The 23,543-nt window shown below is 40.2% G+C and overlaps 1 protein-coding gene across 1 annotated transcript; it reads right to left on the bottom strand.

The window, feature by feature from the left end:
* Positions 1-1,777: 1,777 nt before the first annotated feature.
* Positions 1,778-20,857, bottom strand: LOC121439473 (histone-binding protein RBBP7-like). The gene is made up of 12 exons (XM_041639967.1): positions 20,647-20,857; positions 19,671-19,815; positions 12,024-12,169; positions 11,296-11,469; positions 10,041-10,156; positions 9,017-9,177; positions 8,394-8,520; positions 8,219-8,296; positions 6,927-7,003; positions 5,082-5,139; positions 2,911-3,021; positions 1,778-2,153 (listed from the first exon to the last, which is right to left on the bottom strand). The coding sequence occupies exons 1-12, from the start codon at positions 20,660-20,662 to the stop codon at positions 2,085-2,087; spliced, it is 1,278 nt and encodes a 425-aa protein (XP_041495901.1). The 5' UTR covers positions 20,663-20,857; the 3' UTR covers positions 1,778-2,084.
* Between the last annotated feature and the right edge of the window lie 2,686 nt (positions 20,858-23,543).

The raw sequence follows: 23,543 nt of genomic DNA, 5'->3' as shown, positions 1-23,543 counted from the left end.
ATTGTTTACATAGTGAAAACAACCTATAACTTATATAAGCTTTCTGGTTCATTTCTCTTTTCTTAGATGTTGTCACTTAAAACAAACCAGTATTAATGTTTCTATACTTTAAATTGGGGAATTTCAAAACTAAGCAAAACATGTCTTAGTTTTTTTGTTTTCTCAGTGTTGAATGTGGCTCAGCCATGCAAACTGCTAGAAGGTCTTCATTATTTTGGTATAATTTGGAATGAAATGCTTTATAAAGTAATTTTTCAAAAGGTTCAAATAATACCACATTCTATTCAGCAAATCTTTCAGACTGACTGACACTTGTTGAATTGCTTACTGGACTGAATAAACTCCATTTCTCTTTGCTAAAAGTTTTATCTGTAAACTCCTGTGACATTCATGGTCTAAACTGGATTCAAAGAATTGAAAACTGTCCAAAAATAGAAAACAGTCGCGGGAATAGAGTATCTTTTTAAAACTATTCCGCATTGGTCATGTAATCAAGGGGTCAGACAGTAGAAGAAATTCATAAAGTTGATTATTACTGTCAGTTCATCAGAAACAAGAACAATCCCTTCCAATAGCCTCATAAATACTCTCCCACCTTCAGCTACTAGAAATACTGGATCATTTCCCCTGAAGGTATATCAGAAATATAATCTACTTTGAAATTATTACTAATGATCACATTTCATAAGTCTGCTGGATACACAGCTCTTAACATTTTATTAAGCCACGTGTGTAGCCTGCCACATTTTTTTGTGGTGCTTGTCCTGTGTGGAAGACTGTAAATCTTGAACCTGTTGCATATTTTCAAGGGCTTTATAAAGCAATGTGACTAACTGTCCTGGCCTGCTGCTTTTGGCTTACGTGCATTTTTAGCTACATGTTTGGAGGACAGTGATTCTGTCTGGTAATGTATTCAGAATCTTTCCTCCTCCCATTACTCTGTGAATAAAAACAAATGGGACCTCAGAGAAGGATACCCTCCCCTAAAGTGATCACCTCACCAGCCCAGTGTTGTGGCTTTGTAGCACGCCCTGTATCTACCATAATCTAGAACACTGTAATGCTACGAGGCTGGCCCAGAAAAGGTTTAAATGTTGAATTCACTTACTGCATTTGGTGCACTACCATGCAATCTTGATGTATATTTATAGTGTCAATAGACCCCAAAATGTAGCAAAAACTTGGGTCTTGGATATCAGGCCATTTCATCCTCAGACTTGTAGAAGTACATTTCCTGGTCTTGAGACCAGTATTTTTTAGTTATGTATGCAACTGCCTTTATTACACACCTGGTTATTACAATTCAATTCTCAGGTGTTGCAGAAAAATCTACCTCTTTCAGACTGTAGATGGAAATAACTGTGAAAAAATGATGCAGATATCTTCTAGTTTGTGCTAAACACACTGCTTTATTTTTACAGCCCACGTCATTCATGAGGATATGAATTGTTAAGAGGCAGTCTTGTTTTGCTTTTCAAATACATTTTGTAGAGATTTTTCACTAACGTGAATCTGATTTTATCTACTCGATTCTGTATAGATTAAGTAAATATGTATGATGAATTTAACAGCTTTCGTGTATTCTTTGGTTGCCCATGTGGCCTTAATTGCGTACAAATCCAAAGGAACAATTTTACCTATTTCTCCTGGAGAAAGGAGATATGTATGGGAGCGTGCACATACATCCACCCATTCCCAGCTTCTAAAAGAACAAAGCAAACTTTATTTTAAAACTTTATTTCTGCAAAGCCAATCAAGAGTGTTGAAAGGAAAGTGTAAAAGGTATCTTGCATATTTGGGAACTGCAGCAAGCACTTAAAAGTTTGCGAAAATGAGGACTTAAAACAATTGAATCAAAGGCAATACCCAGCAACATGTATTTTAAAACAATAATGATGTCCTTTCTTAAGCAACATTCCTTTTTTTCCCCCTAACAGCTACAATATGATACAATACGCAAAAGCTCACTTGAAAGTGCTAGAATGAGAGGGTAAAGAACGCCATAAGCCATCCCACTTACATTTCCTACTATACAATGCCTTTTTGGCGCAATACATTCAATAGAAACACCTCATACTTTGGGTTTAAGATCCTTGTCCCTCCAGTTCCGATGTAGTGACATCTGACTCTTCATCATTGTAAATATTTTCAGCCTGGAGATAACCAAATAAATTCACAGGTAAAAACAGAATTTATATCTGTGAATATACATTTTAAAATTTACTGTCAATTTGCTTTAGTGTTCAGTACCCTTTAAGTTATTTGCCAATATATAAGTTCCCTAGACATACTTAGTCACCCACATACTTACTATTTAATCACTGTTAAGAAAAGGCATTTTCTAAAATTTTTTCAAGCATCACTTGGAATGGTTAACTCAGAAAGTCAGATATTTAGTGTTCCTCATTAGAAAACTCAGCATCTTTGAACACCTTAACATTTTCCTCCCATATTCTTCTTGTGACTGCACTGATGATACCAGAGACCAGAACAATCAATGTCAAGGCTCCCGCTGACAGTTCACGACAAATGTGAAGCAGATGTTGTGCATGTTTACTTATATGAATGTGTGGATAAAATGGTATTGAGCTACTAAACCTTACTATGTTGTTAAAATGGAAAAGGTTTAGGAATTTTAACTATTACTACTCTGTATACACATGTGAATGTGTGGTGGTAAGAAGACTTTGTGGAGTTGGTTCTCTCCTTCCACTTTTACTTGAGGCAATGATATTATTAGGTCATATGGTTTGGGAAGGAAGCGCTTTACCCCCTGAGCCATTTTCCAGGCTCAGAAAAAGTTTCTTTAAACTGTTCCCATACTATACCTAAACAATAAAAGATTTCTATTACATTCTATCACCAGCGAAACAGTTTTACAAGAGTTATGAAAAAAATATTTCAACTCACCATCTGCCATATCTGCATGATGTTATCTTCAGACACTGAGCAAATGACCCAAGGTTCATTGGGGTTCCAGCTGAAGTCTGAAATCTTGGCAGTGTGTCCTCCATGAATAAACTTAATAAAAAAAACCCACGAAAGTCTTGATTTCATATCCTTTCCTATTGTAAAACTTTCAAGACTTTAAAATAGTTTCTAGAAGCCTTCTTAGGCTGCCCCACAATTTAGAGTTAGAGTGACCTGACCTCTATAATCGATTCACACCCCCAATATTCTAAAAAATTCCAAACTTTCAGAAAAAGGACCAGAATACTACAGTGAACACCTAATAGTATTTTGCTATGTTCTAGTCACACATGTGCCCACACATTCAAACAGCTCAAGCAAGTTATTCATATCTTAAATAGCAGGTAGGACATTTCATCCCTAAGTTCTCTGGCCTCTGCCTATAATAAAAACATTTTCCTGTAACCAAGCATTTCCAACATGTATGTTCATGTACTCTTTTATGGGCCTAACCAAGGAAATTTCCTGGGTGTTCTCTAGCCCTCTTTAACAGTAGCCATTCTTCCTCTCCTTTCTTAAAAAAAAATACTAAGACTCTTAAGATCCAAACTGCAGCAATGAACTTTCCCAAGAAATACCCAAGAAGGGATCTTATTTTCTGCAAGAGATTACCTCATAAGAAGGCAATGTGCCCAGTCAGGCAGTGATAGTGCACACCTTTAATCCCAGCACACAAGAGGCAGAGGCAGATAGATCTGAATTTAAGGCCGGCCTGGTCTACAGAGCAAGTTCCAGGACAGTCAGGGCTGTTACACAGAAACTAGTGTCTCGAAAAAACAAAACAAAAAAGGTCACTGTGCCCAATATACTTCATATTAGCACTTAGAGGAATTGATTCATCAGAAGAACAAAAAGTTTGACGAGTCCTCTGCCCACTAGGTTATATTCAATCTAAATAAAACTCCCTAATTTTATCAGTAAAAAAATCATATCAACACTTGAAGCTGAGGCTAGAGGCCATCTACAAAAAAAAAAGAAAAAAAGGGGGGGATACAACTTCCCATAAGTGAATGGTATGGTAATCTGTTACAAATGAACAATCTCATGCCACATACTCCCTCCCCTGTCCCAAGTAGGCTCTTGCTCTGTAGGCCAGGTTCAAACTTCTGACCCCCCCTTTGCTTTTAGTTATTGAACCTCTCTAGCTATCTAGCTCCAAATTTATTACTCTTAAATAGTGAAAGTACTATTTGACTTCAAGTTTTCTTTGAATACAGCAAAATCTTAATAGATTTTAAAAAGTATTTATTTATGTGTATGTCTGAATATATACACGTGGGTGCAGTACCCATAGGAGCCAGATGTGTCAGATCCCAGATTCCTCTAGATCATTGTGAGTTACCTGGTATGAGGACTGGACTGTACTCTGGTCCTTTGTCAAGGACAGTAGGTATTCTTAACTCCCGAGCTATCTCACTCACTAACCCCCTAGTGGTTTTTCATAAGGACTATATTATAAAATTATTGCAACTATATATAAAGAGAAAACTGCCTATAGACAAATAACTTTCTGAAAATACTATAAAACCATGAAGGCTCTGCTTCACAAACAAGACTTCGGAATACGTAAGCCACAATAAAATATTTAGATGCCACCATCTGGTTCTGGTATCAGTTTATTGAGAGATAATTTTACTTGCTCCCCTTACCCTTCCTCAGGGTAACACGCTGTCCACTGTAGCCTCAAAAGTCGAGACTTTCCTTTCCTGCTTGAGCTTCCTGGGTGGTCAGATTATTCGTTAAGCTACAATGAGTGCCGAACCTACTGGTCTATCTAAAACTCCTATCCTTTATTTGCCTGTGGCTGCTGGGCACAAGCGCCAAAGGGACTAGGGAGCTTTCACAAAGTGGGAGTTAATAAACACCTGTGTCTTGGGCTTACTCTCAAAAGATTTTCAGATACTATATTCAAGTTACCGTCACTTAAACATTTCCAGAAAACTTCTGGGGCTGTATTTAACATTTTTGATAAATGTCAGAACCTATTCACAATAACTTCCTAGACTTCCTCTTTGAAACCACTGGCAAGCTAAAACTTGAAGCTCTGACCCATTCCTGAGATAAACTAATGAGAAATATAGTATGCATCTGATATTTAACCTAATACATACCAGGAGCTCTGGAGGCCCATCTTCTGCATCTTCTGCAGATTGTTCTTCTCCAATTTTACTATTAAGAGAATAAAACATTCATCATCAAAAAGTTTTCCATGAAGTTTTTTATCTACCCATCCATTATAAAAGTATTTCTCAGGCTGGAGGGATAGCTCAGTGGTTAAGAGCACTGGCTGCTCTTCCAGAGGTCCCAGCAACCACATGGTGGCTCACAATCATCTGTAATGAGATCTGTTGCCCTCTTCTGGCGTGCGGGCATGCATGAAGGCAGAATGTTGTATATATAATAAATAAATCTTTTTTAAAAAAGTATTTCTCTATGAGAATTACTTAGGACAGTAGTTCTTAACCTCAGGGTTCAGAGGGGTCTCCTAAGACCACCAGAAAGCAGATATTTACATTATGACTCTTATATAACAGTAGCAAAATTATAGTTATGAAATAGCAGCAAAAATAATTTTATGTGGGGGGTCACAACATGCAGGTTGAGAAAGTTGAGAACCACTGACTTAGGATTATTTTTCTATTATAGTATTGTGGTTTATTTCCTAGAAATGAGCTGGAGCCATTCATAATTAAAGTTGCAGAATGGAGATATGTTGCTCATAATAAACATTAGCTTAAAATTCCTTCAATATTTTAACGGTGGTATTGATGCATCACAATTCATACACATACAAAAGTAATGTACAGCCTCTATATTCTTTAGGCCTTTTGCATTCTAGCAAATCACATCTGTCTAACAATATAGCAGCTTTTGGCTATGCAATGTATAAGACAAAGAATGGTTATGTCATGAATTTGGGGTGGGATAGGCTTGAGCCCAGGGCCCCACACATGACAGACAAAAAAAATCTTTTTGAGTTAGCCCCTCAAATTAAATTTTCTTTGTTGGTTTGAGACAGGGTCAGATTATGTAGTTCCAAGATGGCTTTGAACTTGTGGTTGTCTACTGCAGCCTCTGGCCTGAGCATAGTAGTGCAAGCCTATGATCATTGCATTTGGAAGAGGAAGGCAGGAATATCAGGAGTTTGAGGCCAGTCTGGGCTACACAAGACCCCGACACACACAAACACAGTAATTCTGCTTATATGCTATGTGATTCCAATGAGATATAGTCAATATTTTAATGACTGTGGTGCTAGAGAATGAACCCATTGCCTTTTTATATGCTAGCTATCTCACTGAACTACATCATTTCTAGTCATGTGCAGCAAAAAGGTGTTTTAATTAGCAAAACACATATATCAGAGTTTCAAACTTGAGCAGCAACAAAATTCAGGGCTGCAGGTGACTCAGTAGTTAAGAGCACTTATTGATCTGGGTAGTGGTGGCGCACGCCTTTATCCCAGCACTCGGGAGGCAGAGGCAGGCAGATCTGAGTTTGAGGACAGCCTGGTCTACAGAGCGAGTTCCAATAAAGGTTCCAAAGCTACAGAGAGACCCTGTCTCAAAAAACCAAAATAATAATAATAATAGTAATGAATTCAAAAAATAAAAAAACACTTGCTGCCCATGCAGAACAGAAGTTTACTTCCAAGGACCTACAACATAGTGACGGTTTACAACTATCCATAATTCTTGTTACAGGGGAACTGATGCTGTTTTACTGCTTTCTGTGGGCACCTGGCATGCATGTGCTACACATACACACACAGAGGCACCATACTCATGAGCAATTTCTTATTTGCTGATTTACTTTTATATTACAGAACAAAAACTCTTAGGTAGTTAAGCTTATTGAAGCTGGACTAGCAAATGACTTTCCTGGTTTGAGTTCTATTATGTAATCTGTCAGATTAGCACACTTGTGCAGTACCTCATCACAAGATCCTCCATTACCTTAAATCCCACACATTCAGGCGGCGATCAGTACCACTTGAAGCCAGAATAGTTTCATTATGTGGAGACCAGTGAACCTAGCAATAGATATTTCAAAAACTTATTTAAAGAGTTCTCCGTTCCTTGGTTTGTAGCTATCATTCTAAACCCTATTTCCCCATTTCACATTCTACATCCATTTCAGGCCCAAGGCTTTCAAGTGACCCCTAACCACTACCCTGATGTCTTAACCCAATGCTTTGTGCTTCCTCTACCACTTACCTCCATCTCCTATCTCTTAAAGGGCCTTGCCCCCCCAGCCTGCACCCAAAAAAGTCAAATTCTCTAGTACCAAAGAACTCAGGTAGAAACTCAAGAAAACTTTTTCAGGCCCATAACCATTTATGAAACTTTTAAAACTATTCAGTCTGTCCTAACCCATAATCCTCTATTCTAAAACCATGTATAAGACCTTTTTTTGCTAGTGGATCCACCACAGTGTCACTCTTAAACTAAAGAATCCTTGAAACATACATTTCAAACTGACTCTGTTCTTGAAATTTTTCTTCTACTTCTGGATGGGGGGGGGGCGCTTCTCAAAAACAATGGCAGCAACAAAAATCCATCATCCTGATAGTTTTACATATAGTAAAACCAAGAGGAACTTTGACAAGAACTTAATGTCCAATAACCCACCAAATCAAAGAAAAAATTTGCCAGGTGGTGGTAGCATACACCTTTAATCCCAGCACTAGGAAAGCAGAGGCAATCAAGAGCTATGAGTTCAAGGTCAGCCTCATCTACAGAATGAGTTCCATGATACCCAAATCTACAGAGAGAAACCCTATCTTAGGGAAAAAAAACACTAAAAAAGTCACTATAACCTGACAAAAAGACATCAAAAAACTGGGCTGGCAAGACAGATTAATGAATAAAAGTGCTTATCACAAAAAAAAAACCCTGGGCTGGAGAGATGGCTCAGAGGTTAAGAGCACTGGCTGCTCTTCCAAAGGTCCTGAGTTCAATTTCCAGCATCCTCATGGTGGCTCACAACCATCCAAGATGAGATCTGGCGCCCTCTTCTGGCCTGCAGGCATATAGAATTCTGTATACACAATAAATCTTAAAAAAAAAAAAACCCTGAAAATTTGAGTTCACCAACCAGATCCCATGGTAGTAGAAGAAAACTGACTTCTCTGAAGGTATCTTGACCCCCCCACATGTATATTGTATATGCCTATATAAATGCACACAATTATAAATAAAAAAATTTTAAGAACACCCTTAAAATTTGCAAAAAGAATGTCACATACCTGAAAAATTTCATCCTTATGCGATTCAAAGGTATGGAGTTTTAGTTTTAGATTGCGCAGGTCCCATAAAGCCACAGTCTATAGAGAAGAAACCAAATGAAAATGACTTCTATAATACATAAAGTACAAAATAACAGGGCTTGGTAAACACTATAAAGGAGGGGACCCATGAAACCTTATCCGCAGAGCCAGTTGCTAGAATGAACTCGCTGTAGGGATTGAATGAGAGGCAGCTGACCTCAGCAGTGTGTGCATCCACCAAATGGCTTGGCTTAGAAGTAGTATTGGATCTGGTGTCCCATCTGAAACACAAGGCATACAACACTTATAGCTCCCAAATGCTTGACTCAGGAGAGGCTTATTCCTTTCTGCACAAGTTCTGATGTGCTCACCCATACACAGGTGGCAATTTAGATTTTGACTACTAAATGACATATTTTAAACCTCCAGATAACAACTGGAGCAATTATTTCTAGGTCCTTTTTATTGGCTTTCTAATCTTAATTGCCTATTTTCGGTATACACAAAACAGACTACAGAATAATGTAATAATTAGCCTTGTCAAATTTCAGTATATTGTTCTCGTGTCAGTAGTTACTTATGAAGCAAGGTGTTCAATGATTTTAATGCAGCTCTATAGCCACACACTCTAATCTGTACTAATTTGAGTTTATCGCCACTCAAGCTATTTCTCATTTTTAGCCAAAAACATAACTTTAATGAAATAAAATTCAGTCTATCAATCAGTGATGGTCATCCAGATCACCCATCATGGTTCCACTGAACCTTCCATCTTACATCATAAGTTTCTGATCATCAGCAACAGATCCAAACAAGGACTCATGCAGCAGATGCCAGGCCACATCCTCTACAACAGCTGAGTGGCCAGTAAAGATTGCTTTAGCATCCACAATTTTGCCTTCCTTTGGTCCTGCATTTATATCCCACAGGCAGACAGTCTAAGGGAGAAGGAAAAAGAACTAAAGCTATAAAAATGTCAGATTTAAAAGTTAACATCTTATTTAACCAAACAGACAATTGCTACTGTGATTTATTGTCAACCAGAACTAAATGGTAAGATCCTAATGTTGAAGACAATATGGCCTATGGTTATAGGATAGAGAAATCAAACTGGAACTGAGACAGAAGCTTTTTCTACTTGTTGGCTAGCCTTCCACCTCCACCCTGGTTCCAGAAGGGTAAAAAAGTCATTAACAATCTTATTCAGCTCTGAATTCTGCATACCAAGGCAAAATGTACATACTGGTACAATAGTGGCAAGATTGTTACAGAAGTGACTAACCACTTTATTTTATTTGTATGTGAGAGGCCCATTCCACAGGAAGGAAATATTGCACTGTAAACCTGTCAAAGCTCATGGTTTAGGAGGCCATAGGCCACAGTGGGTTAGCTACAGCTGCTGTTAGCAGAAGGACTTAGCAAGGAGTAACTGCTTAATGTCTGTATAATTTCATTTGGGGACTAATGAAAATAGTCTAATATTAGTAACAATGAATACACAACTTTTGAACAAAATAAAACCTGTTGAGTTTTACACTTAAATAATAAATATAAAAAGTTAATCTGCCAGTCTTCTTTTAAACAATGGTACCCCTCCAATCTTCAAAGAGCTTTGTGATAACCTAAGACTCTTAACAGAGTAGTCTGCAGCCACTGTCTTAAAACCTAGAAAAATGTTAACACAACAATGTATGGCATTATCTTAGAAAATTTTGCATCTATACAGAGATCCTTTAGCTTAGATCTGTCTATGACTCTTTTACTCTTAATATAAGATACAGAAGGAAATCATGGTTCTTACATGGTCATCAGATGCACTCAGGAGATGTCCACTCAAATTAGAATTCCAAGAAAGACCATAGCCTTCCTTTTGGTGACCTCTTAATCTAAGATCAGGATTGCATTCTCCACTTGGATCTAAGAGAAATAAAGAAAACAAATTAACCACTAAGTTATCTGTTTATCAGACTTGGTAAGAGCCAAGTTTCAGACTCCTTCACTCAGTGAACCAAGTAACAATTCTACAAGAATAAGGAGCACATCTAACCTACAACTGCTTTGACTGATTTTGGAAAATTTAGTATTATCACCAATATAAAAATGTTGAAAACTACATCTATCCCATAAATCAGTGTATTAGCACCCCATATTCTCACCCAAAGGCAATTTTTAGAAATCTATCTAACATAGAAGATCTTGCCACTCATTTAGTCCTTGCATATCTGTGGGGTAGCCTGAAACCATCCATGAATGACCCTTGGCCAGCCTCTCAGAATGTGACATTCTCAGAGCAGTGAAGGCATGCTGTAGCAATTTGTTGTAGGACTGTCTATCAAGGATTCATCTAATTTTACTGTTGAAGCTGTTGATTTTCATTACCATGAATGGACATGGAGTCTGTGACCAGATTTCCATTAGGAACTCCAGACCCTGGGACTCAAACAGGCTTCTCTGGACAGTCACTTAGCACATATTCCTGTGGTTTTCTGCTATAGAAAAAGTGTGTCCCATTTAACCCTAAAAAGTACCTCAGAAGCCTGTGTATGTTCCCTCTAGAGACTTATCTACTGCCTATCTACCTGACTAATGCTCTTTTTTTTTTCTGCATTTGCTCTGGATCCTTTGCTGTAATAAACTACATCTGCAAGTAACCTGCTGTAAGATTCTTCTGGTGAATTACAGAAACCTGTAGATGGTTACAGGATTACCCCAATTTGTAAACCTAAATATTAAGACAGTATATACTATTTAGTTTTTTTATTTATTTATGTATAGGTGTTTGGTCTGTATGTACGTCTATGTCATATACATATGTGGTGCCCAGAAGCCAAAATGTGTTGGAGCCACTAGAACTAGAGTTACAGAGGCTGTAAGGTGCTATGTGGGTGCTGAGAATCAAACCCAGATTCTCTGGAAGAGAAAGCAGAGTTCCTAACTCCTGCTGAGTCATCTCTTCAGTCTCCATAGTGTAGTACTTGAAATGATTTTTAAAATATTACCATACTGAATAAAAAAGATGTTAATTTAAGTAATGGCCTGGCTTTATTATTACATACCCGGTTTAGCAGGGTGTTTTGTATAGTCAAAAACCAATACATCAGAAGATGGGGTTTTTGTGGCAATGATGTAAGGATTCTGCGGCATATAACGAGCACGGTTTACTTCTCCTTCATGATTAATTTTAATTTCACATTCAATTTTTCCTGTTACGGAACCAAAGCCACCAAATTCTAGAGTGCGGAAACACACAAAACATACAGTCAGAATTAAAACTCGTAAGTCGCTTAATTCAATCAACCCAACAGTTTTTACTGACAAAATAGAACACAAATTGAGGAGAAAAAGAAAATCTCCAAAATATAGGCTCCCTGCCATATGAAATTTATTCTCAAAGCCCATTTGCAGCACTATACTGATATCTACCTCATAGAAGTTAATATAGTTCTACCATGGATTAAATTTTTAAAGCAAACTAGTCTTTCAGTTGTTAAGATGTGATCACTGACAAAAATCTCACCTTCTGTACTACTGCATATAGTTTTTTTTCTCATTTTAAACTGCTGAGTAATACTTTAAAACATACCATAATGTATTTAACCAATTTACTATGATCCAAATTTTTAAATCCTGTAAATGTTATTGTGAAAACTTGACATACATGCTGCATGAATAGTTCTTTAAAGTTACATTGCTAAGCCTAAAGCTAACAGTATAAAATTTTAATATACATGCTTTGAAGGAATATTTTCTTGGTCATCAATATCGTAATGTGCAGGATACCCACCTCCCTTGTCACTGTCACAATGGGAAGCATCAAACTGTGCATCATCATTGGGAATATGAACTCGAGCAACCACCAGATGATTCTGCTCATCAGATGTATGAGTGCCCAGCACTAGCCAATGAAGGGCATAATCCTTTCCTTCTGGTCTGTTTAGGAGAAAAAAAAGTCACACCAACTCTACACAAATTTTTCAGTTACTAACAAATTCAATCTGTTTTCCTCAAAATACATTAAAATTTCTTTAAGAAATATATAGAGGACCAACTATAAACCTGCTTCCCATCTAGTTACCAGTTTTATTATCCCCATACTTTCAAATACATGAAAATGTTCTTTTTATGAAGGTTTGTTTTTTTTCTCCCCTCCACTGAAGTTATCTTCCTTGACCTCAATTACCATCATAAATGCTACCTTTCCTAGAACAGCACTCTGAAGACAGATCAACTCCTCAAACACACCAACATCTACATCATAGTCCATATACACATATATTCCAGCTTCCTACTCAAATTATACCTTCAACCCCCTAGACACATTTTAACACAGCTGACATTTAATAAGCTAGATGTTTCTTTTTTTTCCGTAAGAGACAATGAGGTAAAATAGAATGAGTAAAGTGTTTAATTCAGGAAAAATGTGTTTATATCCTGGTTCAAACTACAACTAGCTATATACAATTGTTTAAAGCACAGTCTCCCTCTGGTCTCATTTTCTTCACCTAAAAATTAGCCTAAGTGCAAATGGCAAGATATAAAACCACTTATTTGTGTTTATGATGCCTATGCAATGAAAATTCTCAATGTTACTGTTTTTGTTACCTTGTTTTGAAGCTGAAAAACTACCCAATGCCTCTTGGACCTTGATCCAAACAGTGATTTTTGTGTTGCTACATATCAATAATGCTTTCCCATTTGTCTTATCTAGAACAGCAATTTAACCACGTACCATGGTCCCACATAGAAGTAGGGCTCTAGGCCCCACCAACATTCAAGTTAGGCCGTTTATCTTTTTATTCCTAAATTTCACTTCTACAAAGGTTATCAGTGACTTTCAATAACAAAAAGGTTTGGAGGTTATGCATACACGTTATTTATTTATTTATTTATTTGGTTTTTCGAGACAGGGTTTCTCTGTAGCTTTGGAGCCTGTCCTGGAACTAGCTCTTGTAGACCAGGCTGGCCTCGAACTCCCAGAGATCCGCCTGCCTCTGCCTCCCAAGTGCTGGGATTAAAGGCGTGCGCCACCACCGCCCGGCGTCTACACGTTATTTAGTAGTAAGTTACAAAATTAAGTTCCAACAAGGTAAAGTTTGGCTTATGGTAAAACATACACAACGCCTGAAAAGAATAGGTAGCCATAGCTAAGCAGTAGTTACTTTGGGGGTTAAGTTTTAGTTGATGCACACACAGCAAGCCAAAAATGCGGGGATAGGCATGTACACACTTATTTTTACTCAGCAAAAATAACAGATAATTTAGGCTCTAGAGCTGGGTGGCCTACATCTATAATCTCAATTATTCAGGCTGCTGAGACAGGATGATCACAAACTGAGGCCTATAGGACCATGTAATGAGTTCAAAGGTAAGTGTGCGTAACTAAACAAAGACCCTGATTCAAAACAAAAAGATTTATCTTGGTAGTACAGTATTTGATTCCTATGCATGAAACTCTGGGTTCAATTTCTAGTGTTGGGGTGGGTAGTAAAATAATGTACTTTAGGAAATCTTGGGACAAATTAAAACCTTTACAGGGAAGTAACTTAAAATGAAAATGATCTTAAATATATCTCATAAGGGAATTATTTTGGAAAAGAAAACAACAAAAAGTGACTATTTAAGTGGGGTTAAGGAAGAAAACGAAGACCAGTAGGTAAATTAAAGCAGGTAGATAGACAGCTTTGTTTATTGTACGACCTTTCTAAGAGGCTAAACTAGAGGAATCTTAAAAATTTTCTCTTGAATCAAATGCAAATATTTCAGTTTTACCATGACTTGATTATTACATAGGGATTTTTTTCCTTTTATCTCCATCATTAAAAACACAACCTACTTTCCTAAACTTACATTATTTTCCTCAATATAGGATAAACTCAAAGGCACTGATAAAACTATGCTGGGTGTGGTGGTGCACACCTTTAATCCCAATACTCCAAGGCTGAGGCAGATCTCTGGGAATTTGAGGACCCATTCACTGGTCTACATAATGAGGTTCAGGACAGCCAAAGCTGCACAGTGAGACAGACCCTTTCTCAAGTTTAAAATGTGCTCTATTACAAGGCTGTTTTTTGCAGCACTATTTGTATCACCAATTGTGGAAACAACCTAAACATTTATCAACAAGGAAACAAAGACATAAACTGTATTCATAAATAAAATTGTGTGGTATCCTTATAAAGAATGGATGTTAGCATAGTGATAGAAGAGTCTCCAATATATTTTTGTTTGATTTTTGAGAGGGGGTCTATGTAGACCAGGATGTCCCCAAACTCAGAGATCTTCCTGTCTCTGCCTCCCAAGTACTGGGATTAAAGTTGTGCGCCACCATGATTGGCTTTCCAATACATTCTTTAATAAAAACTTGCTACCATACAAAATAAATCCCAGGAACTGAAAGGTAGAGGTCACCCATTCTTCATGGTAAGTTTGAGGGTTCGATGGTCTCAAAAAGAAAAAAAAAGATAACAAAGCCAGGTCTTGTTATCCTAGCTACTCAAAAGCTGAGGTGGCAGAAGGATTCTACTTTCAAGTCTCAGCTACTGAGACTATATTTCAAAATGAAAACCACATGCATTTTTTTTAAGTCTAAGAACAATGCTTGGTGGTAGAGTGCTTGACTAGTAATCTCCAGGCCCTGGATTCAATCTTCAAGACCAAAAGAAAACAAAAACACAAACAAAACCAAAACACAAAATCAACAAAGGATAATGTACTTCTATAGTCTGTAAAGATGGGCAAGAAATTGAAAACAGCTGCCTCTGTTAGGGAAGGGGGAATTAGAAGTATGTAACATGTAAGGGGACCTACTTTTCACATTATATATTTATGTACGCATTGTTACTTAAGAATGTTTTTAACAAAGAACAAGAATATAATTCAGCTTGCCTTGAATGTTGCTAGATTCAATCCTAAGTTTATAAACACTTTTTAAAAATCTAAATCATTTGGGCAAGTCAAAGTAATTATTAGAAAGCATATTGAATATAGGCAGAAGGACACATGAGGTAAAATGGGGTCTTGTTACTCAAAGACAGGCATTTTGTAAAAATCAGCCAGTATTTCCACCACTGTATATGGTGATACAGTACAAGTCACTTCATACCCTCAAAATAAAATCCCACAAAGCAGCACACAGCAGCCCTCAATATTCAACAATTCATGTGCCTTTCATTTTCTTATAATTTTCAAGTGTTTGAACACCCCACAATTTGATCTCACAAATTCTTTCTACACAAATAACACTTTAAAGTCAGACCATGGTGGTGCATGCCTTTAATTCCAACCCTTATTTAAAGTCAGACCATGGTGGTGCATGCCTTTAATTCCAACCCTTGAGAAACAGAGGCAGGCAGCACTCTGAGTGGGGTCAGCTTAATCTACATAGCAAGTTCTAGGCCAGCACTACCTAGTGAAACCATTTCAAAAAAATCTTTTTCTTGGTGCTAGAGAAATGGCTCAGTGGTTAAGAGCACTGACTGCTCTTCTAGAGGACCCAGGTTCAATTCCCAGCACCCACACATAACAGCTGACAATTGTCTCAATTAAAAATAGTGTAAAATTATTTTTAGGCTATATATAGATTTGGGTCCCATCCTCAAGATAACTCATTAAGTATATGCAAATAAAACTCTCCCAAATGCAGATTCTGGTCCTAAACACTTCATAAGGAATATTCAGTCTGTATTATTTTTTAAAACTTTTAAGTAAAGGGGCTGGAGAGATGGCTCAGTGGTTAAGAGCACTGACTGCTCTTCCAGAGGACCTGGGTTCAATTCCCAGCACCCACATGGCAGCTCACAACTGTCTGAAGATCAGTTCCAGGGGATCTGATACTTCACACCAATGCACATAAAATAAAGTTAAATAAACCATAAAAATATTTTAAAAAAACTTTTAAGTAAAAGGCATCATAGGTAACATTAAGCAGTGTTTACTAGGTATGATGGTACAAGTCTTTAATCTCAGCACTCTAGAGACAGACAGGCAGTTTTAGGCCAGTCAGGGCTACATAGTGAGACCATGTCTAAAGAAAAAAAAAGCTTGGGGCTGGAGAGATGGCTCAGAGGTTAAGAGCATTGACTGCTCTTCCAGGGGTCCTGAGTTCAATTCCCAGCAACCACATGGTGGCTCACAGCCATCTGTAATGAGATCTGGCGCCCTCTTCTGGCATGCAAGCATACATGGAAGGAATGTTGTATAGACATAAATCTTAAAAAAAAGAAAGAAAAAAAAGCTTTTGCTGAAGTCCAAATAAAGAGGTATTTCAACCTGTAAAATTATTTATGAACACCAGGCGGTGTTGTTACAAGCCTTTAATCCTAGCACTCTGGAAGCAGAGGAAGGTGGATCTCTGTGAGTCCGAGGCCAGCCTGGTCTATAGAGCAAGTTCCAGAACAGCCAGGGCTGTTACACAGAGAAACCCTTTCTAAAAAAAAAATGTCTAAATAGGCCAGGCACACTTTTAATCCCAGCATTATAGAAGCAGAGGCAGGAATATCTAGTTCTAGACTAGTCTATCTACACAGTGAGTTTCTGGCCAGCCAGGGCAACATAGTAAGACCCTGTCTTTAAAATAAATAAATTAAAAACAGGATGAGGTAGGAGAATCAACATCAGTCATCATGTAACTGTGTTTTTACTCTACACAAGACACTTAACATACAAGACTATATTTAATTCCCCCAAATGTACGTAAGCTGATACTAACATCTTCAGTTATGTGTAGATGAGACAACTAAGGTAGATGAGTCTAAACAACCTGCCTTAGCATACAAAGCTAATAAGCAGAGTCAAGATTCAAACCCAAGTCTCTGACCTTAAGTCCCCATTCTTTTTTTTTTTTTGTGGTTTTTCGAGACAGGGTTTCTCTGTGGTTTTGGGGCTTGTCCTGGAACTAGCTCTTGTAGACCAGGCTGGTCTCGAACTCACAGAGATCCGCCTGCCTCTGCCTCCCGAGTGCTGGGATTAAAGGTGTGCGCCACCACCGCCAGGCCCCATTCTTTTCTATTATGCTGTAGTTAAGTAAAAAAGGTTTAAAAAGAACCTTTAATTGTCAATAATTTTTAAGTCCTGATTAAGAGGAAGACAAAAAGAAAAATGTAACATAATTCCAAAGAACCTGGATACTTTTGTATATAGGCCATGATTTTTTTTGTTGTTTTTAATTTTTTCCAAGATTTATTTGATTTTAAGCATAGGAATGTTTTGTTTTGTTTGTTTTTCTGAGACAGGGTTTCTCTATGTAACAGCCCATCAGTCCTGGAACTACCTCTGTAGAGCAGGCTAGCCTCTAATTCAGAGATCCGTCTGCCTCTGCCTCCTGAGTACTGAGGTTAAAGGTGTGCATCACCACCACCTGGCACATAGGAATATTTTGACTACATATATTTCTGGTCATCATATGCATGCTTCAGACCTGCATTAAGTCAGAAAAGGACATCAGATCCCTGGAACCTGCATTACAGAAGGTTATGAGATACCAGGTAGGTGCTGGGAATCAAACCCAGGTATTCTTTAAGAACAGCCAGTGCTCTTAGCCGCAGAACTATCTCTCTCCTTTGTTTTAGTTTAGTTTTTTTTTGAAACAGTCTTACAATGTAGCTCAGGCAGGCTTATAATTTGGAATTACAGCCATGTGTCACCACACCCACTTCAATCTACTTTTTATACTATTTACTCATTTACTTATTGATTGTGTGGATGTGTATGTCTGTAACAGTGTGCATGTGAAGATCAGAGGACAACTTGCAGCAATCAATTCTATCATGTGGGTTCTGGAGACTGAATGCAGGTCCTCGGGCATAGAGGCAAGTACCATTATGCTGAGCAACACTGACAGCCCTCAGTCTATTTTAGAATCTGCTCAAAAACAGCTCAGCCACAAAGCACTTGCCTACCATGCTAAGGCCCTGGGTTTGACTAACCCACAGCGCTGAAAAAAAATTAATGCCTATAAGTCCCCATTATTTAGCCATTCCCAACTCTTCCCACATCTGTACATTTAGATTTTTTTTTAAATTTTTTATTTTAACAGAGAAACCCTGTCTCGAAAAAGCAAAAAAATTTATTTTATTATTTTTAAAATATTTGTTTATTTATTATGTATACAATATTCTATCTGTGTGTATGCCTGCAGGCCAGACCCCATTACAGATGGTTGTGAGCCCACCATGTGGTTGCTGGGAATTGAACTCAGGTCCTTCGGAAGAACAGGCAATACTCTTTTTTTTTTTTTGGTTTTTTGAGACAGGGTTTCTTTGTGGTTCTGGAGCCTGTCCTGGAACTAGCTCTTGTAGACCAGGCTGGCCTCGAACTCAGAGATCCGCCTGCCTCTGCCTCCCGAGTGCTGGGATTAAAGGCGTGCGCCATCACCGCCCAGCCAGGCAATACTCTTAACTGCTGAGCCATCTCTCCAGCCCCTGTACATTTAGATTTTAAAATGAACTTTTAGTATTAAAAAAAAACTTGCAAATAAAAAACACCACAGATTTGAGAAAGTAAGCCCCCATCTGTTAATTCAATGTTCATGTATGGAATCTAGTCATTACAAGTAACTTTACTTCAAATTAGCTTCCTTTTACAACTGGTCACAAAATCTTTCTTGTGTATCAGTTTTATTTAATCCTAATTATAGACTCTTAACACAGAAATTCAATATACTTTAAGGTATATGGCCATATTGCTATGGAAAAGGTACATGCCTATATAAGAAAGGTAATCTAATGCAGGCGGTGCCTTGATTCTGGAGCCAACCGGTTTGGGTTGGTTGAGCCGGGGTTTGTAAGTCAGGCAATCACCAGTAGTGTGCACCTGAGCATAGTATTTTACTTGTCAGCCCTTTTCCTCTTCGGCAAATCTAGAATGATAAAATGTACCTCTATCACACTTCGTTATGAGGCTTAAACTCCTCAGATTTGCCAGGTCCTCGTCTGAGTGGCTCAGTAAATATCAGCAATTATGCCAGAGAAATTTTACAAATATTTGAGACAAGCACTTAACAAGAATCTCAACCTAAATTCCATACGGAAAACAAATGACAACCGTTTCTTTCATCACCTATTGCCAAATTCGTTTCTCCGTTGCTAGATTTTATGTGTGTATGTGTGTGTTTGTTTTAAGCATCAATAAATGTTTCAGTTACCAAAAATCCATCAAGCTTTTGTTATGTATATAACAAAACATCGTACTGGTCTGGAATCCAGAGATGCTGGTCTAATACAACCCATGGAATGCCAAAATATTGAGCATTTCTTATAAACACCAGTAGTCTCACAATAGTCTCTCCCTTCAATACTACATTTCTATGCCAGAAATCTTAAGTTTTGAACATAAAAACCACTTGCCACTGTATGTAAAATCAGAAAAGAGAGAAAGAGAGAGAGCAGTTAAATCTAAGCAAAAATAAAAGTTGCCAGAAACCCTTAACCCTTACTTAGTCACTTCAGGAAGCCACTGAACGGTAAGACTGGGCCACTGAAGAGCATGGGTCATAACCAGGTCATACAGAAACGGTGTATTCTTCTTCCAGATTTTATATTCTTCGTTGATGACACGCTCCTCCACGGTATCTTCAAACACTGAAATTTGGAGAAAGCCCGCAAATAAGTGGCTGAGAAGGATCGAAGTCAAAATACGGATACGGATACTGGAGGTCACCTCGAGATGGCCACACCTTATCTATTCTTTCCTTTTACCTATTACGTGCAGCACACGAACTGCTCTTCCAAAAAGTGAAGAGAATACTAACACCAGGAAGCTTTTTCACCCCCCCCCACGTTCAAGATCAGTATCTCCTGCGATCAACAAACTGGGTCATTAATTGATCTAACATCGAGAGTTTCAGCCTTTTATAGCTGTTCGCACCTGTTCGAAGATGACCTGTATTGTAAAGAGGCGCCACGACCCACTCAAATAGACAGATCCACGTGCAACAGAACCCCACAGGCCTGCTTCCTCCATCCCCGCTCCAGAGGAGGCCCCAGCTCCCACCCTGCCAGCATTGGCAGCCATAGTCCGGCGGGCTTCAGAGCCTCCCCACCCCCCCTCCCTACACGGACGATGGCCGCGACCCTGAGATGGACTGCGAACATGCACAAGGAAGGATCGGCGGCATCCGCCCGCGCCCGCGCCGCCCCCCCCCCCCCAGCCAAGGGCGCGGGAGGGAGCTAGGCCGCGGAGGGGGCGGCGTGGGGGAGGGTGCCTAGCCCTCGGCCCCGCGCCTGGCTCTGGAAGTCCTTGCAGCCCTCCACCAAGCCAGCAGGCCCCATCCAGAGCAGGCCCCCTCCAGGCGCGCGCCCAGCCTCGGGTCCAGCCCCGCCCCCTGCTCCTCATGCCAATTCGCGCCTTTAGCCTGCTCGTGCTGCGGCCTCGCGCGCCTGCCCGTCGCCCCGCAGGGCCTCCTTACTTACTCTCTTTACTCGCCATCTTGCATCGCGGTCGTTCGCTCCCCTTTGCCGCCTCGGACTTGTCTCGGTAGCCAAGAGCAGCCCGGATCGCAGGCGCTCTTGCCTTTCGCAAGCACGTCACGCGCTCCTAGCTCGGGTGGTGTGAGCTCGGTCGGGCTGCCGGGGTGCTCTCCCCAGACGCCGCGTCCTTCTCTCCGGCCTCCTCCCCGCTTGCGGGTACTGATGTCTGAGATGCTCTTCTCTCTCTCTCTCCAAACTTGGAACAAGACTTTCCAACCCGCTCCTTTCAGCCCGCCCAGGCAGCTGAGAGCAGGCGCATCCGCTCTGGGAAACCTGAGAGGCGGTGGGGAGGCGGGTCTGGGAGCCAAAGGCTCCACCGCTCGGACCAATCACGGGCGGCGGGCGGGCTTTCCGAGGCTTCGGGGGGCGGTCTTCTCCAGAGTGGGTGGGACGGGCCACAGCAGGAAATTAGCAAGGCGCAGGCGCAAGGCGTTGCTCGTTGCTCAGGCTCCCAGGGCTGGCTGCAGGGGCGGATGGGGCCACACGGGGGTGGGGCGGATGGGAGCGCGGTGTGCTGGCTGCGCAGGGGCTGCGAGCCTCAGGGCCAAGTAGCCCTGGGGCCCGCGGGGCGTGGTTGCTGGAAGCTGCAGCAGCTGTGGGGGTGCGAGGGGGATGGGGGATGGGGGAAGCTGCTGCCACTTTAGCAAAGCACAATCTCAGAGCTAGCGAGGAAAATGGTTTCCTAGTCTCGAGAGATTACAGTGCCCGCAAAGTCTCCCAGATAATCACGGACACGCAGTTTTCTGCACCCCTCAAAGGGGCTCACCCAGCCGTTTCGAGAGCCCAGTTGAGCACGGCGATGTTTGTCATAAACGAAAGGGACCTTTAGGGGGGGACTGTGTTTTTTTCCTGCCTTAAACGGGGCCGGTCTTTTAAACTAAATATGAAGCCTGCCATGGCGCAGGCCTCCTGTCCGCCCGTGGCCTAACGCTGACTTAAGATTACTTTTTGTTTGTTCGCCTATTTGCGTCCTTAACAGTCTGGTTTGTTGGCTTCGCGCTGCAGGGGATTTGGGGCCTGCCCAGGCTTTCCTAGCTCAGCTCCTGCCTAGGCCCCTGCTGAGTCATTCTCGTTCCCAGAAGGGGTCCCATCTTGACCCCGCTGCTGGCTGCCTGCTCTGGAGAGAGCTGGGCTGGGCTCATCTAGGTCCGCATACCTGAGCTCTGCTTTGCTGTCAAGCTTTACTGCCCGAAGGCGGAGAGGGGGGGGGTGGATGCGGGCATTGCAGAGAAAGCCACATGCTCTCCAAAGGGGACTGGAGAAGAGAAAATGAGGGCTAGAACAGAAGGGCCCGGGCGCCTACGCTTAAAGGGAACGCAGTCCTACATCTCGTCGCAGAGGCTCTCCTTGCAGAAACACCCCCGGAACATTTGTTCCCTTGATAGCTTTCCAAGTGCCTTCATGCTTAAACGCAACCGTGTGCAGATGCCACGGTGATGCCCTCTTTTCTGATCGGGAAACAAACTCAGACGCTACTCTAGTATGTGGCAGAAACAGTCATATTCCCTTATATAGAAATTTACTGCCTTGGGTCTGTGTTTTCCCATGTGGTAATATTCATTATTATAACGCCCTCCCTCCATGTCAGCTCCAAGAATCTTGTCGGTGACTAACGCTGAGGGGGTGGTTGGAGAGGGGGCGGGCTAGAAGAGTGTTGGAGCATGTGTCCTCCGTGTTCTAGAACACTGGTGGTCAAACATTTTCTTTTAAAAGGGGCCAGACAGTCTTCCGTGTTGTAGCACAATAGCCATAGAAAATATGAATAAATATGGCCATCTTCCAGTAAAACTATAGGCACTGAAATTTGAACTTGCTGTATTTTTCACAGGTCACAAGATATTCTCATTTTTTTTCAAACACTTGGAAATGGAAAAATCATTTTGTGCTTCGGGGCCATACAAAAACCAGTGGTGGGTGAGATTTAGTTAACCAACTGTAGTTTCTCTACCTCGTTCTGAATAATTGTGTCCTAGAGCTCTGCTTCAATGGGAACTTCATGTACTCAGAGGAGACTTGGGAGGTGACTTTCCTGTCTCTCTTTAATATAATTTACTCATTCTGATAGATAGTTAGGATTTCCAAAATAAACGTTTAAAGGACTGGAAGAGCCTGATTCGGTGCTATGCCTGTAATCCCAGCACATGGAGGTTGGAGATAGGGGGACATTGTTTAAAAGCCAGCCTGGAATGCCTAGGAACCTTGTCTCAAAAAACATGACGAAAACTGTGTGTGTGTGTGTGTGTGTGTGTGTGTGTGTGTGTGTGTGTGTGTGTGTGTGGAGAGAGAGAGAGAGAGAGAGAGAGAGAGAGAAAGAGAGAGAGAGATTGAGAGAGAGGGAGTCCTGGAGAGATCTGACCCAGCCAGGCCCTTGCACATGGCAGGCAAGTGTAATCCCGAGCTTCCCAGCTAACTAAATTCTTTATACGGTTTATCTTACGTGAGAAGGAAGCGAGGAACAGATATCTCAGGAATTCTGGGACTATTCACACACTATCCTACACTTACTCTGAGAGTATCATGTAACCATGTTTCATTAACTTTGGAATCTGTTTATTTATTTTTTCTTTTTTTTTGAGATGAGCTCTCTGTAGAACAGTTTGTCCACAAACTTACTTTGTAGTCAAGGTTGGCCTTGAACTCCTGAATCTGCTCCCCAAATGCTGTAATTACAAGCGTGCATCGCCACTTCCTTTTTTAACTTTTTTGTTGTTGTTTTTATTAAATTTAATTTGTTTTTCCCATCAGGTGCTATTTTTTCCATAAAATTATAGCACCAGTTTCCTCTTTGTTCAGTTTCATTTTGCCTGTCTCCCCAAACTCTTAGCTGTGCTCTCAGTCTG

The sequence above is a fragment of the Microtus oregoni genome, unplaced genomic scaffold (genome assembly GCF_018167655.1).
Source record: "Microtus oregoni isolate MIOR12 unplaced genomic scaffold, Mior012 000061F_ref0000440, whole genome shotgun sequence".
Lineage (NCBI taxonomy): Eukaryota > Metazoa > Chordata > Mammalia > Rodentia > Cricetidae > Microtus > Microtus oregoni.
Note: the sequence above shows the minus strand (reverse complement) of the source record. Positions and strands in the feature narration are given on the sequence as shown.

Bases quoted from the DNA above. Each gene is read 5' to 3' on its own strand.
- LOC121439473 (XM_041639967.1), bottom strand. The intron at 12,170-19,670 runs GTAAGGGTTAAG...TCTCCTAAACAG, and splicing joins TGGCTTCCTGAAGTGACTAA to ACCAGAAGGAAAGGATTATG. The intron at 10,157-11,295 runs GTATGTAATAAT...TATTTCTCTTAG, and splicing joins AAAACACCCTGCTAAACCGG to ATCCAAGTGGAGAATGCAAT.